Raw genomic sequence first — 21068 nt, 5'->3', positions numbered from 1 at the left:
AAAACTACAGGTGGAGCCCTGGCCGGTTGGCTCAGCGGTAGTGCGTCGGCCTAGCGTGCGGAGGACCCGGGTTCGATTCCCGGCCAGGGCACACAGGAGAAGCGCCCATTTGCTTCTCCACCCCTCCGCCGCGCCTTCCTCTCTGTCTCTCTCTTCCCCTCCCGCAGCCAAGGCTCCATTGGAGCAAAGATGGCCCGGGCGCTGGGGATGGCTCTGTGGCCTCTGCCTCAGGCACTAGAGTGGCTCTGGTCGCAACATGGCGATGCCCGGGATGGGCAGAGCATCACCCCTGGTGGGTGTGCCGGGTGGATCCCGGTCGGGCGCATGCGGGAGTCTGACTGTCTCTCCCTGTTTCCAGCTTCAGAAAAATGCAAAAAACAACAACAACAAAAAAAAAACTACAGGTGGAAAACACAGTGGTGTGCAGGGCCCCATCCACTTTCCAGTCCCTAGTACTCTTCCATTTAGGGATACTGTTGGAGGTCCAGGCCCACAGGCTTACTCTTTATCACTCTGAGCTGATGTAGCCTATGGAAAACTATCTCTTAGTGTGTGGCACTTTCAGGAGTGATTCTCTCTGCCTGCCAAATCCCTAAGCCACCATCCTCAGAGTGCACTGGGCAGCTGCCCGTTCACACTGCCTTCCCAATTGTTCTTTGGGTTTGCCGTAATTGCCTGACCAGCTGGATAGACAGCTGACCAGTGGGAATGCAGGAGTTTGCTGGCCAATACAGATACTGAGTCAGGGAAGAGGGGGTAGGAGAGTTCTGCAGGATCTTCCTAGATCTCCTTGGGTGCTCTCTTTTGTGAAGCAAATTCAAGGAACTGAGAGTTGAGGTTCAGGTAGATTTTTCTCAACTCACCTATGTTGGCTTTAAAATTCTCATCCATTCCACATCAGGCTTTACGTCAGCCTTAGTGTTTGATGCCGTTAAAAGTTGTTACCTAGGTCTGCACCTTACCGACATTTAATAAGAGGCTGAGAAAGCTATACTCAAATGCCACCTTAAAACATAACTCTGGGCCCTGGCCGGTTGGCTCAGCGGTAGAGCGTTGGCCTGGCGTGCGGGAGACCCGGGTTCGATTCCCGGCCAGGGCACATAGGAGAAGCGCCCATTTGCTTCTCCACCCCCCCTTCTTCCTCTCTGTCTCTCTCTTTCCCTGCCGCAGCCAAGGCTCCATTGGAGCAAAGATGGCCCTGGCGCTGGGGATGGCTCCTTGGCCTCTGCCCCAGGCGCTAGAGTGGCTCTGGTCGCGGCAGAGCGACGCCCCAGAGGGGCAGAGCATCGCCCCCTGGTGGGCAGAGCGGAGCCCCTGGTGGGCGTGCCAGGTGGATCCCGGTCGGGCGCATGCGGGAGTCTGTCTGACTGTCTCTCCCCGTTTCCAGCTTCAGAAAAATACAAAAAAAAAAAAAACATAACTCTGGACTATTTACCAACAATTTACTTACTTACTTACTTGTGTATTTATGGAACGTTTACTATGTGCCAAAGATTATTCTAAATAATAATAATAAATATACCTTACTTAATCCTCACAACCACTCCAATCTATTTCCTATGCACAAAGGTGTAATTGGGGTCAAACCACATATACAGTGTGGGGCAAAAGTAGGTTTAAAGTTGTGAATATGCAAAACACAGAGTTTACTCTTGTATTATTATTAATTATTTTATTATTTGCCATACAAACAACCGTAAGCCTACTTTTGCCCCACCCTGTATAATTTTGCAGTTTTTTTTTATCAGATTCATATTGTGAACATGTACCCCATTTTAAAAAATGTTTTTCAAACACATGGGTTTTGTTTGCTTGTTTGTTTGTTTTATTGATTTTAGAGAGAGCGGAAGGGAGAGAGTGAGACAGGAACATCGATCCGTTCCTATAAGTTCCCTGACTGGGGATCAAACTGGTGACCTCTGCACTTCGGGACAGTGCTCTAATCAACCGAGCCAGCCAGCCCGGGGCCAAACATGTGGTTTTAATGGTACATAATTTTGTATCAAATAAGTGTGGCACAATTTATCTTGAAGAATATCCTTTCATAGAAATCTTTGCATTTCTTATTTTTCATAGATTCAGTTTTTAAAGAAATTGCTGGATCTAAAGGATAAACTTGGAACAATGTATGCTCTAGATGTAGATGAAAATATCAGCTTCATGAGACTCCCCTCATACCCTGATATTATTCCTCAACTCCCTATAAATAGAATGCACAAAAGGTAACTTTCTGTTCGGAAATAAGGGCTAGGTGTGTGTGTGTGTGTGTGTATGACAGAGAGACAGAGGAAAAAGAGACAGAAATATGAGAAGGAGCAAAAAGACGTAAATGTCCTTGATAAGAAGCCCAGAGATGACACAAGTTGCTATAGCAACTGATATATGCTGTCAGAGGTTAAGAGATGGAAAAATCATAAGTGATAAGTATATTTTAAATTGTTTAAATTGTTTAGGTGAAACATTATATAATCTTTATATAATCTTGAGTAGTTAGACATCAGAAAACTTGTGAAAAACAGTTACCAGCAAAACTTGGTACTGTTATCTCTCCTTTACAAAGAAAGAGAGAAAAACATACCATTCTACACTAAAATCAGTGACAGCATCCTTCTCATCACACATCATCCATCCATTAGTTAGCAAACACTTTTTCAGTGCTTACTATTTACCAGCATGCTGGAAGTGAAAAATAAATGACGTCGGCCTAGCGTGCGGAGGACCCGGGTTCGATTCCTGGCCAGGGCACACAGGAGAAGCGCCCATTTGCTTCTCCACCCCTCCACTGCGCCTTCCTCTCTGTCTCTCTCTTCCCCTCCCGCAGCCAAGGCTCCATTGGAGCAAAGATGGCCCGGGCGCTGGGGATGGCTCTGTGGCCTCTGCCTCAGGCGCTAGAGTGGCTCTGGTCGCAACATGGCGATGCCCAGGATGGGCAGAGCATCGCCCCCTGGTGGGCAGAGCATCGCCCCTGGTGGGCGTGCCGGGTAGATCCCGGTCAGGCGCATGCGGGAGTCTCTCTGACTGTCTCTCCCTGTTTCCAGCTTCAGAAAAATGCAAAAAAAAAAAAAAAAAAAAAAGAAAAGAAAAATAAATGAGTTAAAGTTTTTGCTCCTAAGAGCTCACCGCAAAGTGGGGAAAACAAATATGCAAATATATGCTTATACTAGAAGATGATGACTGACATTCCAGAGATATAAACAAATTCATAAAGTAGGAAGTGACTCACTTTGCCTAGGGAGTCAGAGCAGACTTGACCCCAGAGATGAACATTTGAGCTGGGTATTGAAGAATGAATGAGTTTTCCATGCAGTGAAGGAAAGAAGGACTTTCCAAGAAGAACAAAGACCTTGGACGCTGTCTTTTAAGTCAGAATATACTGATTGCTGTCTTACATGAGTGACAGGTATATACAAAAATACTGATTCACTCTACCCACCAGATAGCCAACTGAGGTGGGACCCGGGCAGCTAGCATCCCTGAGTTGCTCCCCTCCAGCCCTTAACAGTCCCATCCTCCTTATTCCCACATGCTGTAGACCTGTTCTTTTCTACATGTGCTGTGATGCAAAAAAAAATGTCAGGAAGCACTTGCCCCAGGTGGCTGAGAGGTAACAAAGGTTGGTAAGGCCAGAAATAATTATAAGACCACACTGGCCTTTTTAACAGTTAGCTCTGATCATGTGATGGCAGTCAGGAATGGCGAGAGACTGATTTTCAGAAAGGAGCAGTAGCAGGCTGCAACAGATTATATGTTCACATATCTTCGCTGTCTCACCCAGTAGTTCCCTCTTTTAGGATGATCTCACTCCTGTCCAGGGAGTATGACCAGGTTTCCCCATGTGATTTTCTTTGGCCAGTGAAGGATGAGTGGCAGGCCCTGAGCCCTTCCCTTGCCAGCAGAAGCTCTGAAAGCATCATGGAGGTCCACTGTTACGTGGCTTCCCTCTGAAGAGGCCAGCACATCCCAACAGGATCAGACTGGAGTGAAGAGGACGTGAAGCAGGGCTGCAGCTGACCCTCAAAGGTCATCCTTGTGAGCCAAAATAGATCTGTGGTGCTATAACCCCCTGAGATTTGAGGGTTATTTGTTTACAGCTTTAGCTGACTGATACAGAGGCTAATGGACTAGCCCAAGCTAGAGAATACAAATGCCTGAACTGGCAACTAGTCCTCTTAGAGTCAGCAAATCTATCAAGGGAACTTTTAGATAATTAAGTCAGAGTGAAATATGCTGAATTCCAATGGCTCCCAATTGGGGGTATGAAATTGACTTGGAGTTAGAGCAGTGGTAGTCAACCTGGTCCTTACCGCCCACTAGTTGGACGTTCCAGCTTTCATGGTGGGTGGTAATGAAGCAACCAAAGTATAAATAAAAAGATAGATTTAGCTATAGTAAGTTGTTTTATAAAGATTTATTCTGCCAAACTTAGCGAAAATCTGACATAAAGTACTTGGTAAGTAATTATTATTATAAATATATGCTTTAACTTGTTATAACTCTGCTTTATAAATTTTATAAAGTGAAGCTACTTCCCTACTTTATAAATCACCATTACTGTGGAACCGGTGGGCGGTTAGAAAGTTTTACTGCTAACAGAGATACAGAAGTGGGCGGTAGGTATAAAAAAGGTTGACTACCCCTGAGTTAGACGGACCGTAGGCATTTGTGTTTCTCTGAACTTATATTTTGCAAATACCTGCTCAGCATGTATTTAGCCTAAATGGTATGAAGCTATAAAGCTTGTTTCCCACTTCCTTTATGTTTATAACTCAAATGTTGGCTGTCCCCCTAGAAAGTCCACTCCAAAAACAAACAAACAAAGCAAAACTTAAACATACAAGAGCATCAGTAAACACTGTGGAATTTACTGCAGGTTTCACTGAGGAGATGGAAGAAAGGGCTATGCAATCATAACAGAAATTACTTTGCTGGGGGTGTGGGGGTCTCATTAAATGAGTCTTTTCACCAAAACTCTTCTCAGCCTCACAGCTAAAAACTTTTCTTCCTTCCCCAGCCTCCCCCACCCTGAAACCACTGTTCATTGCCATCTGTGTACGCACCAAAAACAATACTAGTTTAATCACTCATGCTTAAGGCCAGCAGTGTTCTGAGACAGCTGGTTTAAGTAAAATCCAAATCCCTGCAGTCATTCTTTAAAATACTGCCCGAGCCTTTTCCCCTATAAGCAGTTTTTGAGAAGTAGAGTCTGAAACTCAGCTACGCAGCGGGAGGATTTCCATCACTGGTGAAACTTTAGGTTCACCATAATTATAAAATAAAAATGCTCTTTGGATGTGTTACATACACACTTGGTTGATGACAGTATTTACTTGTCTCTTAGTGTGAGGTCATTCAATTAGATGCTTTTCTCAGTAGGGCAACAGGGAAGATGGAGAACCCAGAAATTAGGATAGGTTCCAGAAAGGGGAAACTGAGATCACCGAACATTAACCTTGCCCATTTCACTCTTCAGCCTAGGATCAGCTCTGGGACAGCTCTTCAACAGGCAACACCATTCCTCTTAAATGATGCAAACCACAGGCTGAAATCTGAATAAGTCATCTTTGCAACAATGTGACCATCAGAAATGTGACAATCGGAAAGGATACGCTCCCTCACCCGCATCATCAAGGAGTGGCTTACCTTTTGGGTAAGGTCACTGGTTTCATTGATGTACCGATCTCTGTCCTTTTCCAGTTGGAAGATGATCTTTCTCTGCTTCTGAGCCTCCTCTTTGTAGTTGTGGATTTCTTCTTCCAGGCTCCTTTTGGACTGTTCGTGGAGCTTTACTAGGTCTATCTGTTTCTGGGTTGTGTGTATTGCTTTCAGCATATTCTACAAACAAGGGCAATAGAGCGTCGCCATTACTCAAAACATTTGGGAATTTGGGGTTAAATTTGTCCCCTGCCTCAACTCTAAAATAATTTGATGCATTGTTTTCAAGATGAGTCAAGACCACTATATTCTCTATAGCTTATCAAGAGTGTGTTGTGTTAATTTTGCACAAGAAACTCTAAACTCATATAAATGCACTGAGTCACCACACATCTCTAGGAAGTAGACACTATGTTGCTCCCAGGAAACAGACTGAGAAGTTAAGCTACTTGCCTACAAGTTCATACAATAAGGGAATGAATGGCAGAGCCAGAATCTGAATCGAGGGCTGGCTGACCCCAAAATCAACCTCCATTCCAGCTCTAGTCTTTTTCTTATGAGCTTAGAACTGAACCTAATCATGTAACAGGATTTTGACTACAAAATAAAATAAAATCAGTTCATTAAAAATGAAGATACCTAGAGTTAACATATAATCCAACAATTTCATCCCTGGGTATACAGCTAAAAGAATCTAAAACAGGTGTTCAAACAAAATACTGTACATGAATAATAGCTCTATTCACAAAAGCCCAAAGACAGAAACAACCCAAATATCCATCAACTGATGAAGAGATCATGGAAATGTGATATATCTATACAGTGGAATATTATTCAGCCATAAAAAGGAATACACTATCGATACACAACATGATAGAAGATTAGAAAAATAATGCTGAGTGAAAGATGTCAGATATAAAAGGTCATATATAAATTATTCCATTTATATAAGTATTCAGAATAGTCAAATCCATAGAACTAGAAAGTAAATTAGTAGTCCCCAGGGGTGGGAGGAGGGGGGAGTGAGGGATAACTGCTTAACAAAAACGAGGGCTCCAGGCCCTGGCCGGTTGGCTCAGTGGTAGAGCGTCGGCCTGGCGTTCAGAAGTCCCGGGTTCGATTCCCGGCCAGGGCACACAGGAGAAGCGCCCATCTGCTTCTCCACCTCTCCCCCTCTCCTTCCTCTCTGTCTCTCTCTTCCCCTCCCGCAACTGAGGCTCCATTGGAGCAAAGATGGCCCGGGTGCTGGGGATGGCTCCCTGGCCTCTGCCCCAGGTGCTAGAGTGGCTCTGGTTGCGGCAGAGCGACGCCCCGGAGGGGCAGAGCATCGCCCCCTGGTGGGCAGAGCATCGCCCCCTGGTGGGCGTGCCGGGTGGATCCCTGTCGGGCACATGCGGGAGTCTGTCTGACTGTCTCTCCCCGTTTCCAGCTTCAGAAAAATACAAACAAAAAAAACAAAAAAAAAACGAGGGCTCCTTTTGGGGTAACAAGAATATTCTGGAACTAGATAGTGGTGATGGTTGTACATACTGTTAATGTACTAAATGTCACTAATGGTAAATTTTGTCTTATGTGTATTTTAACACAATAAAAAAATAATTCACCTAATTTTTTAATGCAGATGCCTATATCTCAACTTGAGAGATTCTAATTAGATCTGGGGTGGTACGCAGGCACCTGCATTTAGACAGACAGGGCACAATCAGAATGGTACAGCCATAGATGGCACCTACAGTTAAAAAAACAAAACTGCTCTGGTGATTTCTGATGCTGAAATGGAAAGCCCTTGCATTGGCTGCCCAAGGAGCCAGGTTGCTCCTCGAAACACAGAGTTAATAGCACTGCCGGTCTGGGCGCCATGCTCAATGCAACAGAGTCTGCTCCGCTGGCCATAGCTGAAGGGGCCAAATGTCACTTCTTGGCAACTTTTGAAATTGGGCTTTTCAATTTTTGCAACTCAGTAGAAGCTATAAACTTGGGAACTACTGATGATAGCCAATTTTCTGCCCCATGAATTGGGAAACAGAGCAAGACAATCTTCACTGAAGGAGAGGAATACAGCAAAAACTCAGCCAAAGTCTAGTGGTAGAGAGACAGAGGCTAGTGGTATCCCCTGAATGCCAGGCCAAGATCCTATCAGTTCTGGGATTCCATGAGACATCTCGTAGTCCCTCCTCAACCTCTAACAATCAGACCTGCAGCCAGTCTGAAAACCACTGAAATATAAACAGGCAAAATAACCGCGTGAAACCTGGCTTACGTGACAATGTAGAAAACAGAAAAGGTCAATTTGGATTTCAAGTATTGAGTTAAACATTTGCTCTGTAAAAGACAAAACCATTTCAGTCTGACACAGAAAGAACCAAAATATATTAACATTGCTGCTATCAAAAGTATGTCACTCATTCATTCAAAGAAGGTGGTATTTCACGTCAGTGGGGAAAGAATATATTATCAATAAAAGTTGATTGCATATCTGCAGAGGGTTGGGCCGTGTGCTTCGTAGGCACTAAAGATACAGTGGCCAGAAAATAAATGAATGGGACCACATCAGACTAAGAAGTTTTTGCTCAGCAAGAGAAACTGACAACAAAATAAACAGACAGCCAACAAAATGGGAAATGATATTTTCAAACAACAGCTCAGATAAGGGCCTAATATCCAAAATACACAAAGAACTCATAAAACTCAACAACAAACAAACAAACAATCCAATTTAAAATATGGGAAGAGGACATGAACAGACACTTCTCCCAGGAAGAAATACAAATGGCCAACAGATATATGAAAAGATGCTCATCTTCATTAGTTATTAGAGAAATGCAAATCAAAACTGCAATGAGATACCACTCACACCTGTTAGATTAGCTATTATTAACAAGACAGGTAATAACAAGTATTGGAGAGGCTGTGGAGAAAAAGAAACCCTCATTCACTGTTGGTGGGAATGTAAAGTAGTACAACCATTATGGAAGAAAGTATGGTGGTTCCTCAAAAAACTGAAAATAGAACTACCTTATGACCCAGCAATCCCTCTACTGGGTATATACCCCAAAAACTCAGAGACATTGATATGTAAAGACACATGCAACCCCATGTTCATTGCAGCATTGTTCACATTGGCCAAGACATAGAAACAACAAAAAAGCCCTTCAATAGAAGACTGAATAAAGAAGATGTGGCACATATACACTATGGAATACTACTCAGCCATAAGAAATGATGACATTGGATCATTTACAACAAAATGGTGGGATCTTGATAACATTATACAGAGTGAAATAAGTAAATCAGAAAAAAACCAAGAACTGCATTATTCCATACGTAGGTGGGACATAAAAACGAGACTAAGAGACATTGACAAGAGTGTGGTGGTTATGGGAGGGGGGGAGGGAGAAGGAAAGGAGGAGGGGGAGGGGCACAAAGAAAACTAGATAGAAGGTGACAGAGGACAATCTGACTTTGGGTGATGGGTATGCAACATAATTGATCGAAAAGATAACCTGGAAATGTTTTCTTTGAACATATGTACCCTGATTTATTGATGTCACCCTAGTAAAATTAATTTAAAAAATTTAAAAAGAAAAGAAAAGATACAGTGGCCAGAAAAGAAAAAAGTATGCCCTGCCCTAAGAGAGAAATTGATATTAGTAAAATCAAAGAAATAAATGTAAAATGAATGTTCTGCTACATGTCCTATCATGGCAGAAAATCTATTGGTTGTTTACCACTGTATATAAAATATCAATGGACTAAAACATTGTATATGTTAAAAGTAAATTAAAAATCTAAATCCAATAATACTGAATTACATGTACAAATTTACAGAACAAAGGAGCAGTTTCCAGGGTTATTAAAAAAGATTCAACGATTTTCCTAAGGAGTGTTCTGCATGTAATAATATCTAATCTATTTCCTGAGATTCCCTAATAGTCTACTCGAAGCCAAAGAGTACTCTATTTTGTTAACATTTGTTCAATTCTGGGAAACCTAACAAATCATGAAAAGTCAGAAGGAACAAATACAGGCTGTCTCTACTGGGATGAGATGAAGCTGTCTTGGCAAAAAGCCATCAGGCTGTCTCTTAGGAAGCAGGCTCTCTGCTCTACACCTGGCCAATCACTTCTTCCTCCCTGAAAGACAAGTTGTTTTTTTGTTGCTTTTTTTTTTAGTGAGAGACAGATAGGGACAGACAGACAGAAAGGGAGAGAGATGAGAAGCATGAACTCATATTTGCGGCACCTTAGTTGTTCATGGATTGCTTTCTCATTTATACCTTGATGGGGGGGGGGCCTCCAACTGAGCAAGTGACCCCTTTGCTCAAGCCAGCGACCTTGGGCTCAAGCCAATGACCTTTGGGATCAAGCCAGAGACCATGGGGTCATGTCTATGATCCCACGCTCAAGCTGGTGACCTCGGGGTTTCAATCCTGGGTCCTCAGCGACCCAGGCCAACGCTCTATCCACGGTGCTACCACCTGGTCAGGCTGCAGGCAATCCTTGAGTAGGAAAGTTTATACTATATCCTTGAAAGTAGTTAATCTCTTAAGAGTGACTGTTAATAGAATGAATCCTTTGGAAGGGGCAAGAAGAGGAAAGAGGTGGGAGTGGGGGGGGTTCTTGCCTTGAATGAAGGGGCTCCCACAGCCCCTTGGCTTTGGACCATATTGAGCTCAAAGACTAGGAGAAATAAGGGCTGAAAATAAAGCCCAAAACATACAACAGTCCTGAAAAGATGGATGCAAAGTTTAGAGACTCTTTAGATCACCAACCAGTCATCCCTATACCCAACACCTCCCAGTTAAAATTTTATTAGCAGTCAGCTATATTTTCTAGATCAGCAAAAGTTTCAGATTATAGATATCGATTCAGATATTTTGATTAGCTTTGGCAGTTTCAAATGCCAAATAACACATCAGCAGTAAAAAACAAAAAATAAATCAAAAATAGAATCCACAAAACACTCTGAAATCCCTGCTAGTTTACATGATAATTATAATTCTCCCACGTACCTCTGTGCTTCCAGGTAATAATGCATTTCAGTTCAGATAGTGAAAGCTGGATTGCAGACAGCTGCTTAGAGGAAAATTGAGCACTATTATTTATTCTAATCTATTTTTGTTTGCCTCGGAGTTTCCCCGTATAACCTGCTACAGGCAGATATTCTAGCACTAAAGAAAGACATTTATTTACCAGTGTCACCGTAACAATCTCACCTTATTTAACATGTCCCTTTCTCTCATAAGCTCGTCCATGGCTTTTTTATCGAGTTCTGCTTGTTTCTTTGAAACTTCCACCTCTAAATCACCAGGGAGAAAAAGAATAATAAAAATGGACTCAAGCTAAAAAAAAAGAATCTGGCAAAGCCAGTGATAACACAAACTGTTGTACATGTTCACCTTTAGCTATAAAACTAGTTTATTAACTATTATGCAATCTTCACTGTAACTGAGCTAGATCTGCCTGTCTCACTAAACAGATGGAAACTGTGGCACAGAGTGATTAAGCCACAAGCCAAGGGTCTCCAGCCAAGAGGTGACTGACAGCACGGAGATTGGGAGCACAGATTCTCTGACTCCAAAATGTTCTTACTCTTTTTTTTTTTTTTTTTTTTTGTATTTTTCTGAAGCTGGAAACGGAGTCAGTCAGACAGACTCCCGCATGCGCCCGACCGGGATCCACCCGGCACGCCCACCAATGGCTACACTCTGCCCACCAGGGGGCGATGCTCTGCCCCTCCGGGGCATCGCTCTGTTGCTACTAGAGCCACTCTAGCGCCTGGGGCAGAGGCCAAGGAGCCATCCCCAGCGCCCAGGCCATTTTTGCTCCAATGGAGCCTTGGCTGAGGGAGGGGAAGAGAGAGAGAGGAAGGAGAGGGGGAGGGGTGGAGAAGCAGATGGGCGCTTCTCCTGTGTGCCCTGGCCAGGAATCGAACCCGGGACCTCTGCACACCAAGCCGATGCTCTACCACTGAGCCAACCGGCGAGGGCCCATGTTCTTACTCTTTTTAAATCTTTTTTATTATACAAGTAATTAGAAACATGGAGAGAAATTAGAAATAAAAATAAGCAAAAAGAAAATATTTAAATCAACCACAATCTGGACATGTCTCTTACCAGATATTTTTCCTATACAAATTATGTGTATAATTTATGCATTCATACATATATGTATATGCCAAAAGCAAATCATACTACATATATTGTTTCATAACTTGCTTTTACAATTAACGACCATAAAATAAATGCCACTCAATATTATGAATGTGCATCTACAGCAGAGTTTTTAATTACTGCATATTTCACTATTTGAAAATGTATAATTTATTATTTAGCCCCCTTCTTAACATTTAAGTTGCTTTCATTTTATTTACTGATTTGTAATTATAAACAATGATCCTGTAAAAATTCTTGTTCTTTTTCATTTACTTTAGAGGCAGAAATCCTGAATCAAGGGGAATTTAAAAACAAAAAAAAGACATTTTTCTCTTACTGTCAAATTTCTCTCCAGAAAAATGAATAGCAGTTTAATTTCACACCCAAACCCCCACTGGGTATTATGATTCTCTCTCAACTTTGACAATCTGATAGATTATTAAAACCAATATGCCCGTATTTAATTTATACTTCTTTGATTAGTAGTGAAGTTGACTTTTTCTGTTTTTCAAACTGCCTGCACTTCCCCTTTACCCGTTTTCTTCATGAATTATCTTTTGTGAATTTTTAAGAACTCTTTATGTATAATAAAGACACTAACTCTTTGACTAACAATATTTTGATCAATTTGCCTTTTTATACAGTCTTTGGTACATTAAAAAAATTAGCTTTTATTTTACTAAATCTCTCAATCTTGGCTTTATGGCTTCTATATTTGGTGTTAACTTTTTCCCCAAAAAAGTAGCTTATTGTTACACTATCATTTTTTTTAAGAACCAGCCCATACTGCACACTTGTATGAAACAACACCTTTATCTTAAATGATAATCTTGGGTCTTTCTTGGCCTTTCCAATCTTTTCCATTGATCTGTTTATTTAGACATCTTCACTATACTATTTAATTATTGAAGCTTTATAACACACTTAAACACCTGCGGAGGCAAATGCTCCCTCATCATTCTTCCTGAATTTTATGGCTATTGTCACATATTTGTTCTTCTAGAGAACTCTAAAATCAGTTTTCAAGTCTGAGCAATATAACTCACTGAAGTTTTTATGGGAAATATTAAATGTATAGATTAATTTAGACAGATTTATATCATCATTATATTAAGTTTTCCCATCCAGGAACTTGGGCTAGCTCTCCATTTCTCAAGTCTTCCTTTACACCCCTCCATAGAATTCTGTAACGCTTCTAATATATAGGTCGTGCAGGTATCTTGGTAACTTTATTCATAGATATTTTATTACTCTAGCTGCTATTGTGAAAGGGGGAATTTCCATCATATATTCTGATTCTTTGTATGAAAGAAATCTATTGATATCCATATATTTATTTTATCACCTGCCAACCTATTGAACTCCCGTTAGTTCTCGCAGTTCTTCAGTTCATTTCTTGGGTTTTGTAGTAGAAAAAAACATATGGAAGACTCATCCTCCTAACCATTACATCTAAGGCCACTCTTTGATCCGACAGATCAAAAGGAAGAGGTCCCTAAAAGAAATAATGGTTAACAGTATCTATAAAGTAACAAGAAGAGTGTGATGACCTCTTGTAAACATGATTTCAGGATGAAGAATTAGGTTCAACACTGAATATGTAACTTTTTTTCAAAGCTTAGAACTGCTGCAAGCAAAAATACAGAAATTTAAATATGGAAGTGTTTTTGAAAGTCACTAAGCCTGTTACAAAACAAGCTCTAGGGGTTCCATTTTCCTTCCCATCTGCCACTATCGACACGAGATCATAAACTCGTGCTAGATTGTGAGCAGGCTGAGTACAGGGACCTCCATGCACCCAGTGCCTAGCATAGTGCCTGCAACATAGCAGACACTCAGTTTATTGAGTGAAAGAATAAGTGAATGGAGAAACTGTCAAGACAAAAGATTTTTCCCTGATTTCTTAGAAGGAAAAAGAGCTGCACTTCTCTTTTACAAGGGTTTACATAACGAGTGTTTCCAGTAATCTTCTCTGGAGATTTAGATTTTGCCTAAACGTATGTTTTCATGCTTTGCTGTATGTCCTCTCAGTCAGTGATTTACAACTCACAGCAGCCCGCAGTGAGTGAATGTAGCACTCCTGCCTCCCTTATTCTGGTGCAGTCAGAATTCAAACTGACCCCATCTCCAAGTCCGGAGCTTTTTCTGACACGACAAATTTAACTAGTGTATCCTATTTTCAGTTATATTTTTTTCAGAATGAGATGGGAGTCTGAGTTATTACTTATATAAACAGTGATCTATGTGGATGACGTGTAGTAAGCATGTACTGTGTGCTAGACAGGCACTTGTCCCCACGTGTTCATTTCATTCACTGATGTTATATATGGTGGGATCTGAACCCAGGAAGACACAACTCCAGAGTGTGGATCCTTAGTGATTTTTCTGTACCATATGGCCTTCTGTGGCACTTAAATTTTTCCTCCACCAATCAATGGGAGAGCCAGTAGAATAAGCATTTGTCATATGGTAAAATACTAATAGAGAAAAGAAATTAGAAGCCATTTGTTTTGGTCCTACTGATCCTTGGTACAACATGGCCTCAAATACTGTTAGTGGAGGACATTCATCTGAATTTATCCTCTGTCTTCTGGGGGGAAAGGGGCTAATGCGAAAGGCCATGTAGAACCCGGGCCTAACACAATAGATGTTGTTTACTCCAGTGACAAACACTGAGCACTACTTCGAGCTGAATTTACAGTGGGCCATAATAGTCTGTTAAAGAATTCTTTTCAGGTATTCAAAATGATGTCTGCTGCATATAGCCCACCCACCTGTTGGGGACCAAATAAATAAACAGGGTATTTTTGCAATCTGGAAAGAGGTGCTGGGCCCAAACCTCACCTTATTTGCCTAGTGAACAAAGAGCTACACCTGATTCTCATTTGTCTCACCCATGTTCTCCGCAGAAGGCTGGAAGCTAGTTTCTTATTAGTGTAAAGTAGATTTGGATGGTATAGTGGGGGTTGTCTTTGAGTTGCCTTGGAAACTTAATTGAATTGCTGATGGACCACAGTTTTTCTATGAATAAAAGTGGATGTGTTTCTGGGAGCAGGCACGTTACGGGCTAAGGAACAGTAGAGACGGTGTGCCGTGGCGTCCTCCTGAACCCGTGTGTGTGTGTGTGTGTGTGTGTGTGTGTGTGTGTATCTTTAAGTCCCTATCTATCATTTATTTCAATTCCATACCTTTTCACGTTCGAAGACCCCATAATAGACTCGTCGTGGCTGGACTGCGACACCCACCAGCTTGAATGTCGTTGTACTGATGTCATTTGGCATGGCTTGCGTTTGTATACACAGAGCCTCTGCCAAATGACGTTAGTCACCAATGAAATACTTATAAACGACTTTTTTAAAAGCACAGAAGGATTCTCGGTTCACCTCTCTCTAATGCCATGATCTGATTTTTTAGCGTGTCCTTCTGCTGCTCCACTTCTGCCTTTTGCTCTTCAATCTGGTGCAATTTCCTGTGGGCTTGCTCTCTGACTTTGTTGAGTTTCCCCATGTCAGTGTGCATCTGATGAAGTTCTTCCTCTTTGGCCTGTAATTAGTGAGAGAGAATGAACCAGGGATACTCAGTAAATAACAGGTCGGTGAAGGGATAATCGTAAACTCAGAACCAGTGAAAAGAAATCCATCCTGTGTCAGTATGAAGTTGTTCTATTGAATTAAATCAAAAAACACACAGTTTGGTTTTGAGGGAAACTGAGAAACTCTATTCCCTGAATAAAATATGTGGCTGTATAAACTAAAAATAATGAAAAGACTGGTTAAACCTGATGTCTCAAGGCCCCACTAAATGTTGAATCAAATAAGAATGCTGAGTTGCATGTATCGTGAATGTATGAATTTTGTGTACAGATGCTATATTTGATTAGCAGTTTTCACAGATTCACAAAGTAATCTCTTTCAGAAGGTTACTAACATGCCATAAAATATTCAAGTTCGCTTTTGTACCCACATGGCCACTGTAGTGTGATCACATACCTGAGAGAAGGGGTCCTCCTTCCTTGGAGTATGTCAGCCCATGTGTATGCAGGCAGAGGGACAGGGCAACATTAATAGGGAAGCAGTCTATAAAATGCCAAACGATATCAAAACAATAATTCTAGCAGAGGAAAGCTAGAATTATTTCATCTGTACCTTCAAGTTTTATGAATTTTTTAAAATTCAAATGGAACTCATTTTTCAAAAATTTCCATTCTTAGATAGAAATTACTAGAAAAGCAACCAGCGACCCTTCTGCAAATAAAGGTTAATAATCATCCTCTGCTCTTGAAGATGAAGAGACTGAACTTAGCTGGGCATGGTATCCTCAGATTACTGTTAGAAGCAGAATCCCATTGGTTCAGGATCCGGTAACAAAAATCTGTCATCTTTTAAGGTGCCCCAGTCGTGTTATCAGAGGAGTGAATTAATGGCATAAGTACTTTTACTTTAATTTCACCTTAGGGGCTAATATATTATTTTGTGTTAAGTAGTTGTTTAATTTCTGCCTCAACTCACAGCATTCTCATAAAGAATAGTTCTGAGTTAAACCATTCTGAACTGCTTTAAATGTTCCACAGCCTCAGGTCCTACAGGGTCCAAATTAATTGACCTAAAACCCCTTTTGATTAAAATAAGATGTTATAATTCAATAATTATTATTCTAAACCCCATTATTAGACTTCAGAAAAATCCTGGAGACCTCTGAGACTGCATGCAAAACAAGATCCAAGAAGTGCAATGAGTGTGTGTGCATGTGTGTGAGCGTGCACACTTCATTAGATTCTCAAAAGGATTTGTGATGTAAAAACTATATGATTCACTAGTGGAAATCATGCTTCTACAATCCTGGAAGGAAATACCCAATAGAACTAGTCCATCCCCAACCCCGCCCACTCCACCTTCTCCGTATAAGTAATAAAATGTCATCTGACTTCTTGGCTACTTGCTTGTGTAAATGGTTTCTAGCTCTGGGCAACTGGTGACTTGAAAGGCTAAGTTACAGAGATGAACATTGGAGCTTGCTTTGGAAATCATTTGCATAATCATATGGTCAATAATCAGGTTTGCAATTTTATAAGAAAAAATGGAATTTATCACTCTGTCTGCTTCCAGGCATAAAGCAACCATGGTAGACTTGCGCCTGTCTATTGCATCAAGGCTAATTCAGGTTCTAGAAGCAAGGGCTCCAGCCACCCGGCAAACCCATGTTAATAGGGAACGAGGGAGGGTGTGCTAGGCAACACATGTGTCACTTGGTGGTTACTTTGAGCTCCAATGCCTTCTGCTGGTTTTCCTGGGATAGCTGCTCACAAATCAAACTGTGTTGTTCATTCTCTTGCTGAAGTTTAGAATTTCTCATCTGAAACTGCTCCAGTTCCTTTGCAGCTCTCTCGTTCAATATCTGAAAGAGGCAGAACGACTGGTTAATGCTCCTTAATCTGATTACAGTATCTATGTATCCACACAAGAGGCCCAGCAAACCTCCTGGGACAATCACAGCAGCCACACTTCTTTTGTCTTTATAGAAATAGTTCTTTATCCCCAGCAGAAACATGAACACACTCAAATATGATGAATGTTAAATGGCTGAGGGAAATGACACCTTATAATGAAAAACATAGAGAGGATCATTTTTTTTTTCTGAGAGCCTTGGGAAGTTTTGTTCACAGGTGGTGGATAAATATTTTAATACCTGTTTGCCATTTGGCAGGCTTTGCATATACAACAATTGCTATAATCATTGAAAATGAGCTAGAGAGTCAAATGAGTTTTATCTGCTGTGGGGCTCAGAAGCTACATCTTCAGAAGTAAATCCAGCATTAACATGCCTCCTACATTTTCCAGAACAGAACCATTCACTAACACCAACGCAGAGACAATTCCTCCTTAATCCAACTTAAGGCAAAGCTGTGGAAAGGCAGTGGAATGACTTCCATCTGCCTGACTTTAGTGTCAGCTGGATTTTCCTCTTCCTTACCTTGACTACAGGTTTTATAAAAACAGAAGATTAGAGATTAGGGAGCCATTTCTACTGGAAGAAAATTGGGGAAATGGAAGGATATCAAATGGGCTGAGAGAAAAACAGAGAGAGAGAAGCTAGGCACATACATAGCTAACCCTTGAACATGAGGGTTAGGGGTGCCCTCTCCTGCACAGTCAAAAATCTACATATAACTTTGGATTCCCCCAAAACTTAACCACAGTCATCCCTCAGTATCCACAGGGGATTGGTTTCAGGACCCCTCGGATAACAACATCCATGGATGCTCAAGTCCCCTATATGAAGTCAACCCTCCACAACTGTGGGTTCCCGACTGCAGATTCCTATTTTTGATCCATGGTTTGTTGAATCTGCATATGTGAAACCAACAGATAAGTAGGGTCAACTGTATATTTAGTGAAAAATACCTGCATCTAAGTGGGTCCGTGCAGTTCAAACCCATTCAGTTCAAGGGTCGGGGTAACCTTCATGTAAGCAAGAGTTAAACATAAAAAGAATCCATCCAATTTCCCATCACCTAGAGACTAAATAACATATAGCTGGCTATGCTAAAAATGAAATTGTTTTACATGAGTCCTGGATATTGCTAAATAAAGCACTATAGTTTCATCATGATGTCCAAATACTTTCAGATTTCATGCTCAAACACTCTCACATTGTATAGTATCTATTTTATTTCTGGTTCTATATAAAATAAATAAAGTAACTGACAAAGAAATGTGTTCTAATATCTATTTCTTAAATAGAAAAATGCTATATGGCTTGACAATTCTTTGGAAACTTCCTCAGAGAAAATATTTTCAAGAAATGACTTTTTTTCAATTACACGAATTGCTTCTTTAAGAAATGAGAAATGACAGACTAGAATTATTACTAAGTTACCTTAGACCAGTATTACAGGGGAAATATTATTTTAAAAAATTGGTACCTTATTTAAAGTGCATAAAGACGGAGTATGGTTTTCCCTAAACTTGAAACTTAAAAATAAACCTGTTAAGAGTAAATCATGTTATATTCACACAATAGAACACTATCCAGCTATGCCAGTGGACACTCTATGGAGCTCTGTCCAGCAGGACTTTTGCCATGATGTAAATATTCTCTATCTAGGTTACCTGCTATGGTATCTGCTAAGTCACATCTGGACATTGAGCACTTGAAATGGTAGTGCAACCCCAGGAACTGAATTTTTAATTTTATTTAATGTTAAATAACAAATTGAAATGGCCACACAAGGCTAGTGGCTGCCATATTGGATACTGCAGTTCTATAACCATGTGGCAACAACATGAGTAAATCTCACAGACAGAATGTGGACAAAGAAAGACGGACACAAAAGAGAACATCTTTCATGATTTCATTATTCTGTAAAGTACAAAAGCAGACAAAACTAATCTCTGCTTAGAATTCAGAACAGAGGTGACCTCTGGGGGAGAAAGTGACTGGGAGGGGACAGGAGCGCATGCCTGGGTACTGTTTCCTGGGCTGGGTGCAGGTGACCGAGGGGAGAAAACTCATCAAGCAGTACACTTGTGACTTTAGACACTTTTCTGTGTGTATAATACATTAATAAAAGGTTAAAAATAAATTAACCTGGTCTGGCCTGTGGTGACGCAGTGGATAAAGTGTCAACATGGAACACTGAGGTCACTGGTTCAAAACCCTCGGCTTGCCCCGTCAAGGCACAGATGGGAGTTGATGCTTCTGGCTCCTTCCCCCTGCTCTCTCCCTTCTCTCTCTCTCTCTCTTTCTCTCTCTCTTTCTCCTCTCTAAGATGAATAAATGAAATCTCAAAGTAATTAATTAATTAACCTGTTGGAGCTGGAAGAAGAGTGAGAGAGAGGACACATACCTAGCTATGAGAGTCATTCAAACTGCTAAGTGTCAAGTTACCAATATCTACAGTGAAGGGAGTTTGCTGCTTTCCAAAGAAAATACAAAATGCCCCAACGGACCAGGTACAAAGGCACCCTTCTGGTTCTCTCAAGGACCTCCGTGCTGCCCGCAGCCACGCACCTTCTGCTCCTTCAGCTGCTGCTCCAGCTTCTGCAGCTCCTCCTTGCTCTTGTGCATGTACTGCTGCAGCGCCTTGATTTCGGTCTGCCGGGTGTCCATGTCCGTCTGAATCTGCTTGAGCTCTTTCTCTAGCTTTTCCTTCTTCCGAGTCTCCCTCAAAGCTTCATTCTGACGTTGCTCAATTTCTTGTTGGAACTACAGGCACAGAAAGAACAGGGAGAAAAGAGATGGACCCCTCCCCAGGTCAGGTCTCCACCAGCCCAGCCCCTCCCTCACTCCGATCCTTCATTTCCAGGGCAGTTGTGTTGTAGTAGCATTTCCCCTGTAGGATAGTCGCCTTCAAACCCCAATGTAAAAACTTTTCAAGAATATTCTGCTTGGTTTTTTAGAGCTTTGACACTAAACATCCACCCTGATGTTGAAAACAAATCCACCAAGGAGGTACAAAATGCAATTAAATATGGAAGCCCAGAATCCAGAGAAGTTAAACATGGAAGGAATTCATCTGATTCACCACTGATGGAAACTAAATAAAATGTAGGCAAATATCCTAAATATGAAATTGCTTTTTACATGAGTAATGGATATTGCTAAAGGGAGCTCTATAGTTCTATCATGACGTCCAAATTCTATGAAAGGCCTTTCTCTTATTTCATGCTCAAAAGAGTCCCGTGTTTTTCTCCTAGAGACAGGACTTCCGGCTTAACATAGAAGTGTTTGGAAGGGTTCAGTTAGGTGGCTTCCTTACAATGGAAAAGGGTTAGGGGAACTACTTTCACCATCCCCAGATGCAGGGCACCCTGGCCTTCACTGGGGACACCTTCTTGGGCCAGAATTGTAAGCAGTGCCCTGCCTTAGTGACTTCTTGGAGAATGCTGGGAAGAGTGACCTCAATAAAACTGCTCTTGCAAGAACAAACCAGAGAAACAAGCAGAACAGTGGACGCTTCTTTTAGGCTGCAGGGGTAATGTGAGAAAGGGAAACTGGGGAAGGACAAAACATCCTTCTGGGAGGCACTGTCCTTTCCACACACACACACACACACACACACACACACACACACACACACACACACCCGCAGAGCTGACCTGATTGATGACGTGCTCCGCCTCTTCCCTGCCTCGCTCCATTTCCTGCTGCTGTTCCGCGGTCTGTGCTAAGGACTCTCGCAATTTCACCACCTCTGACAGAAGCTGGTCTCGTTCCTTTGTCACTTCTTCTTTGAACTTCAATAAATCTCGAATACTAAAAA

The 21068-nt window shown here is 41.5% G+C and overlaps 1 protein-coding gene across 2 annotated transcripts in view; it reads right to left on the bottom strand.

Annotated features, from left to right (window-relative positions):
* Positions 1 to 21068, bottom strand: part of CFAP58 (cilia and flagella associated protein 58) — a 123562-nt gene that overhangs the window by 85371 nt on the left and 17123 nt on the right. For both annotated transcript variants that reach the window (XM_066239191.1, XM_066239192.1), the window contains exons 4-9: positions 20905 to 21061; positions 19817 to 20011; positions 17063 to 17200; positions 15190 to 15349; positions 10868 to 10950; positions 5641 to 5832 (exon numbers count right to left, since the gene is read on the bottom strand). In XM_066239191.1, coding sequence (XP_066095288.1) covers positions 5641 to 5832; positions 10868 to 10950; positions 15190 to 15349; positions 17063 to 17200; positions 19817 to 20011; positions 20905 to 21061 — 925 coding nt within the window. The remainder of the gene's footprint in view (positions 1 to 5640; positions 5833 to 10867; positions 10951 to 15189; positions 15350 to 17062; positions 17201 to 19816; positions 20012 to 20904; positions 21062 to 21068) is intronic.

This window comes from Saccopteryx bilineata, chromosome 7 (assembly GCF_036850765.1).
Source record: "Saccopteryx bilineata isolate mSacBil1 chromosome 7, mSacBil1_pri_phased_curated, whole genome shotgun sequence".
NCBI lineage: Eukaryota > Metazoa > Chordata > Mammalia > Chiroptera > Emballonuridae > Saccopteryx > Saccopteryx bilineata.
The sequence above is the reverse complement of the archived record's forward strand: the minus strand, read 5'-3'. Positions and strand labels throughout refer to the sequence as shown.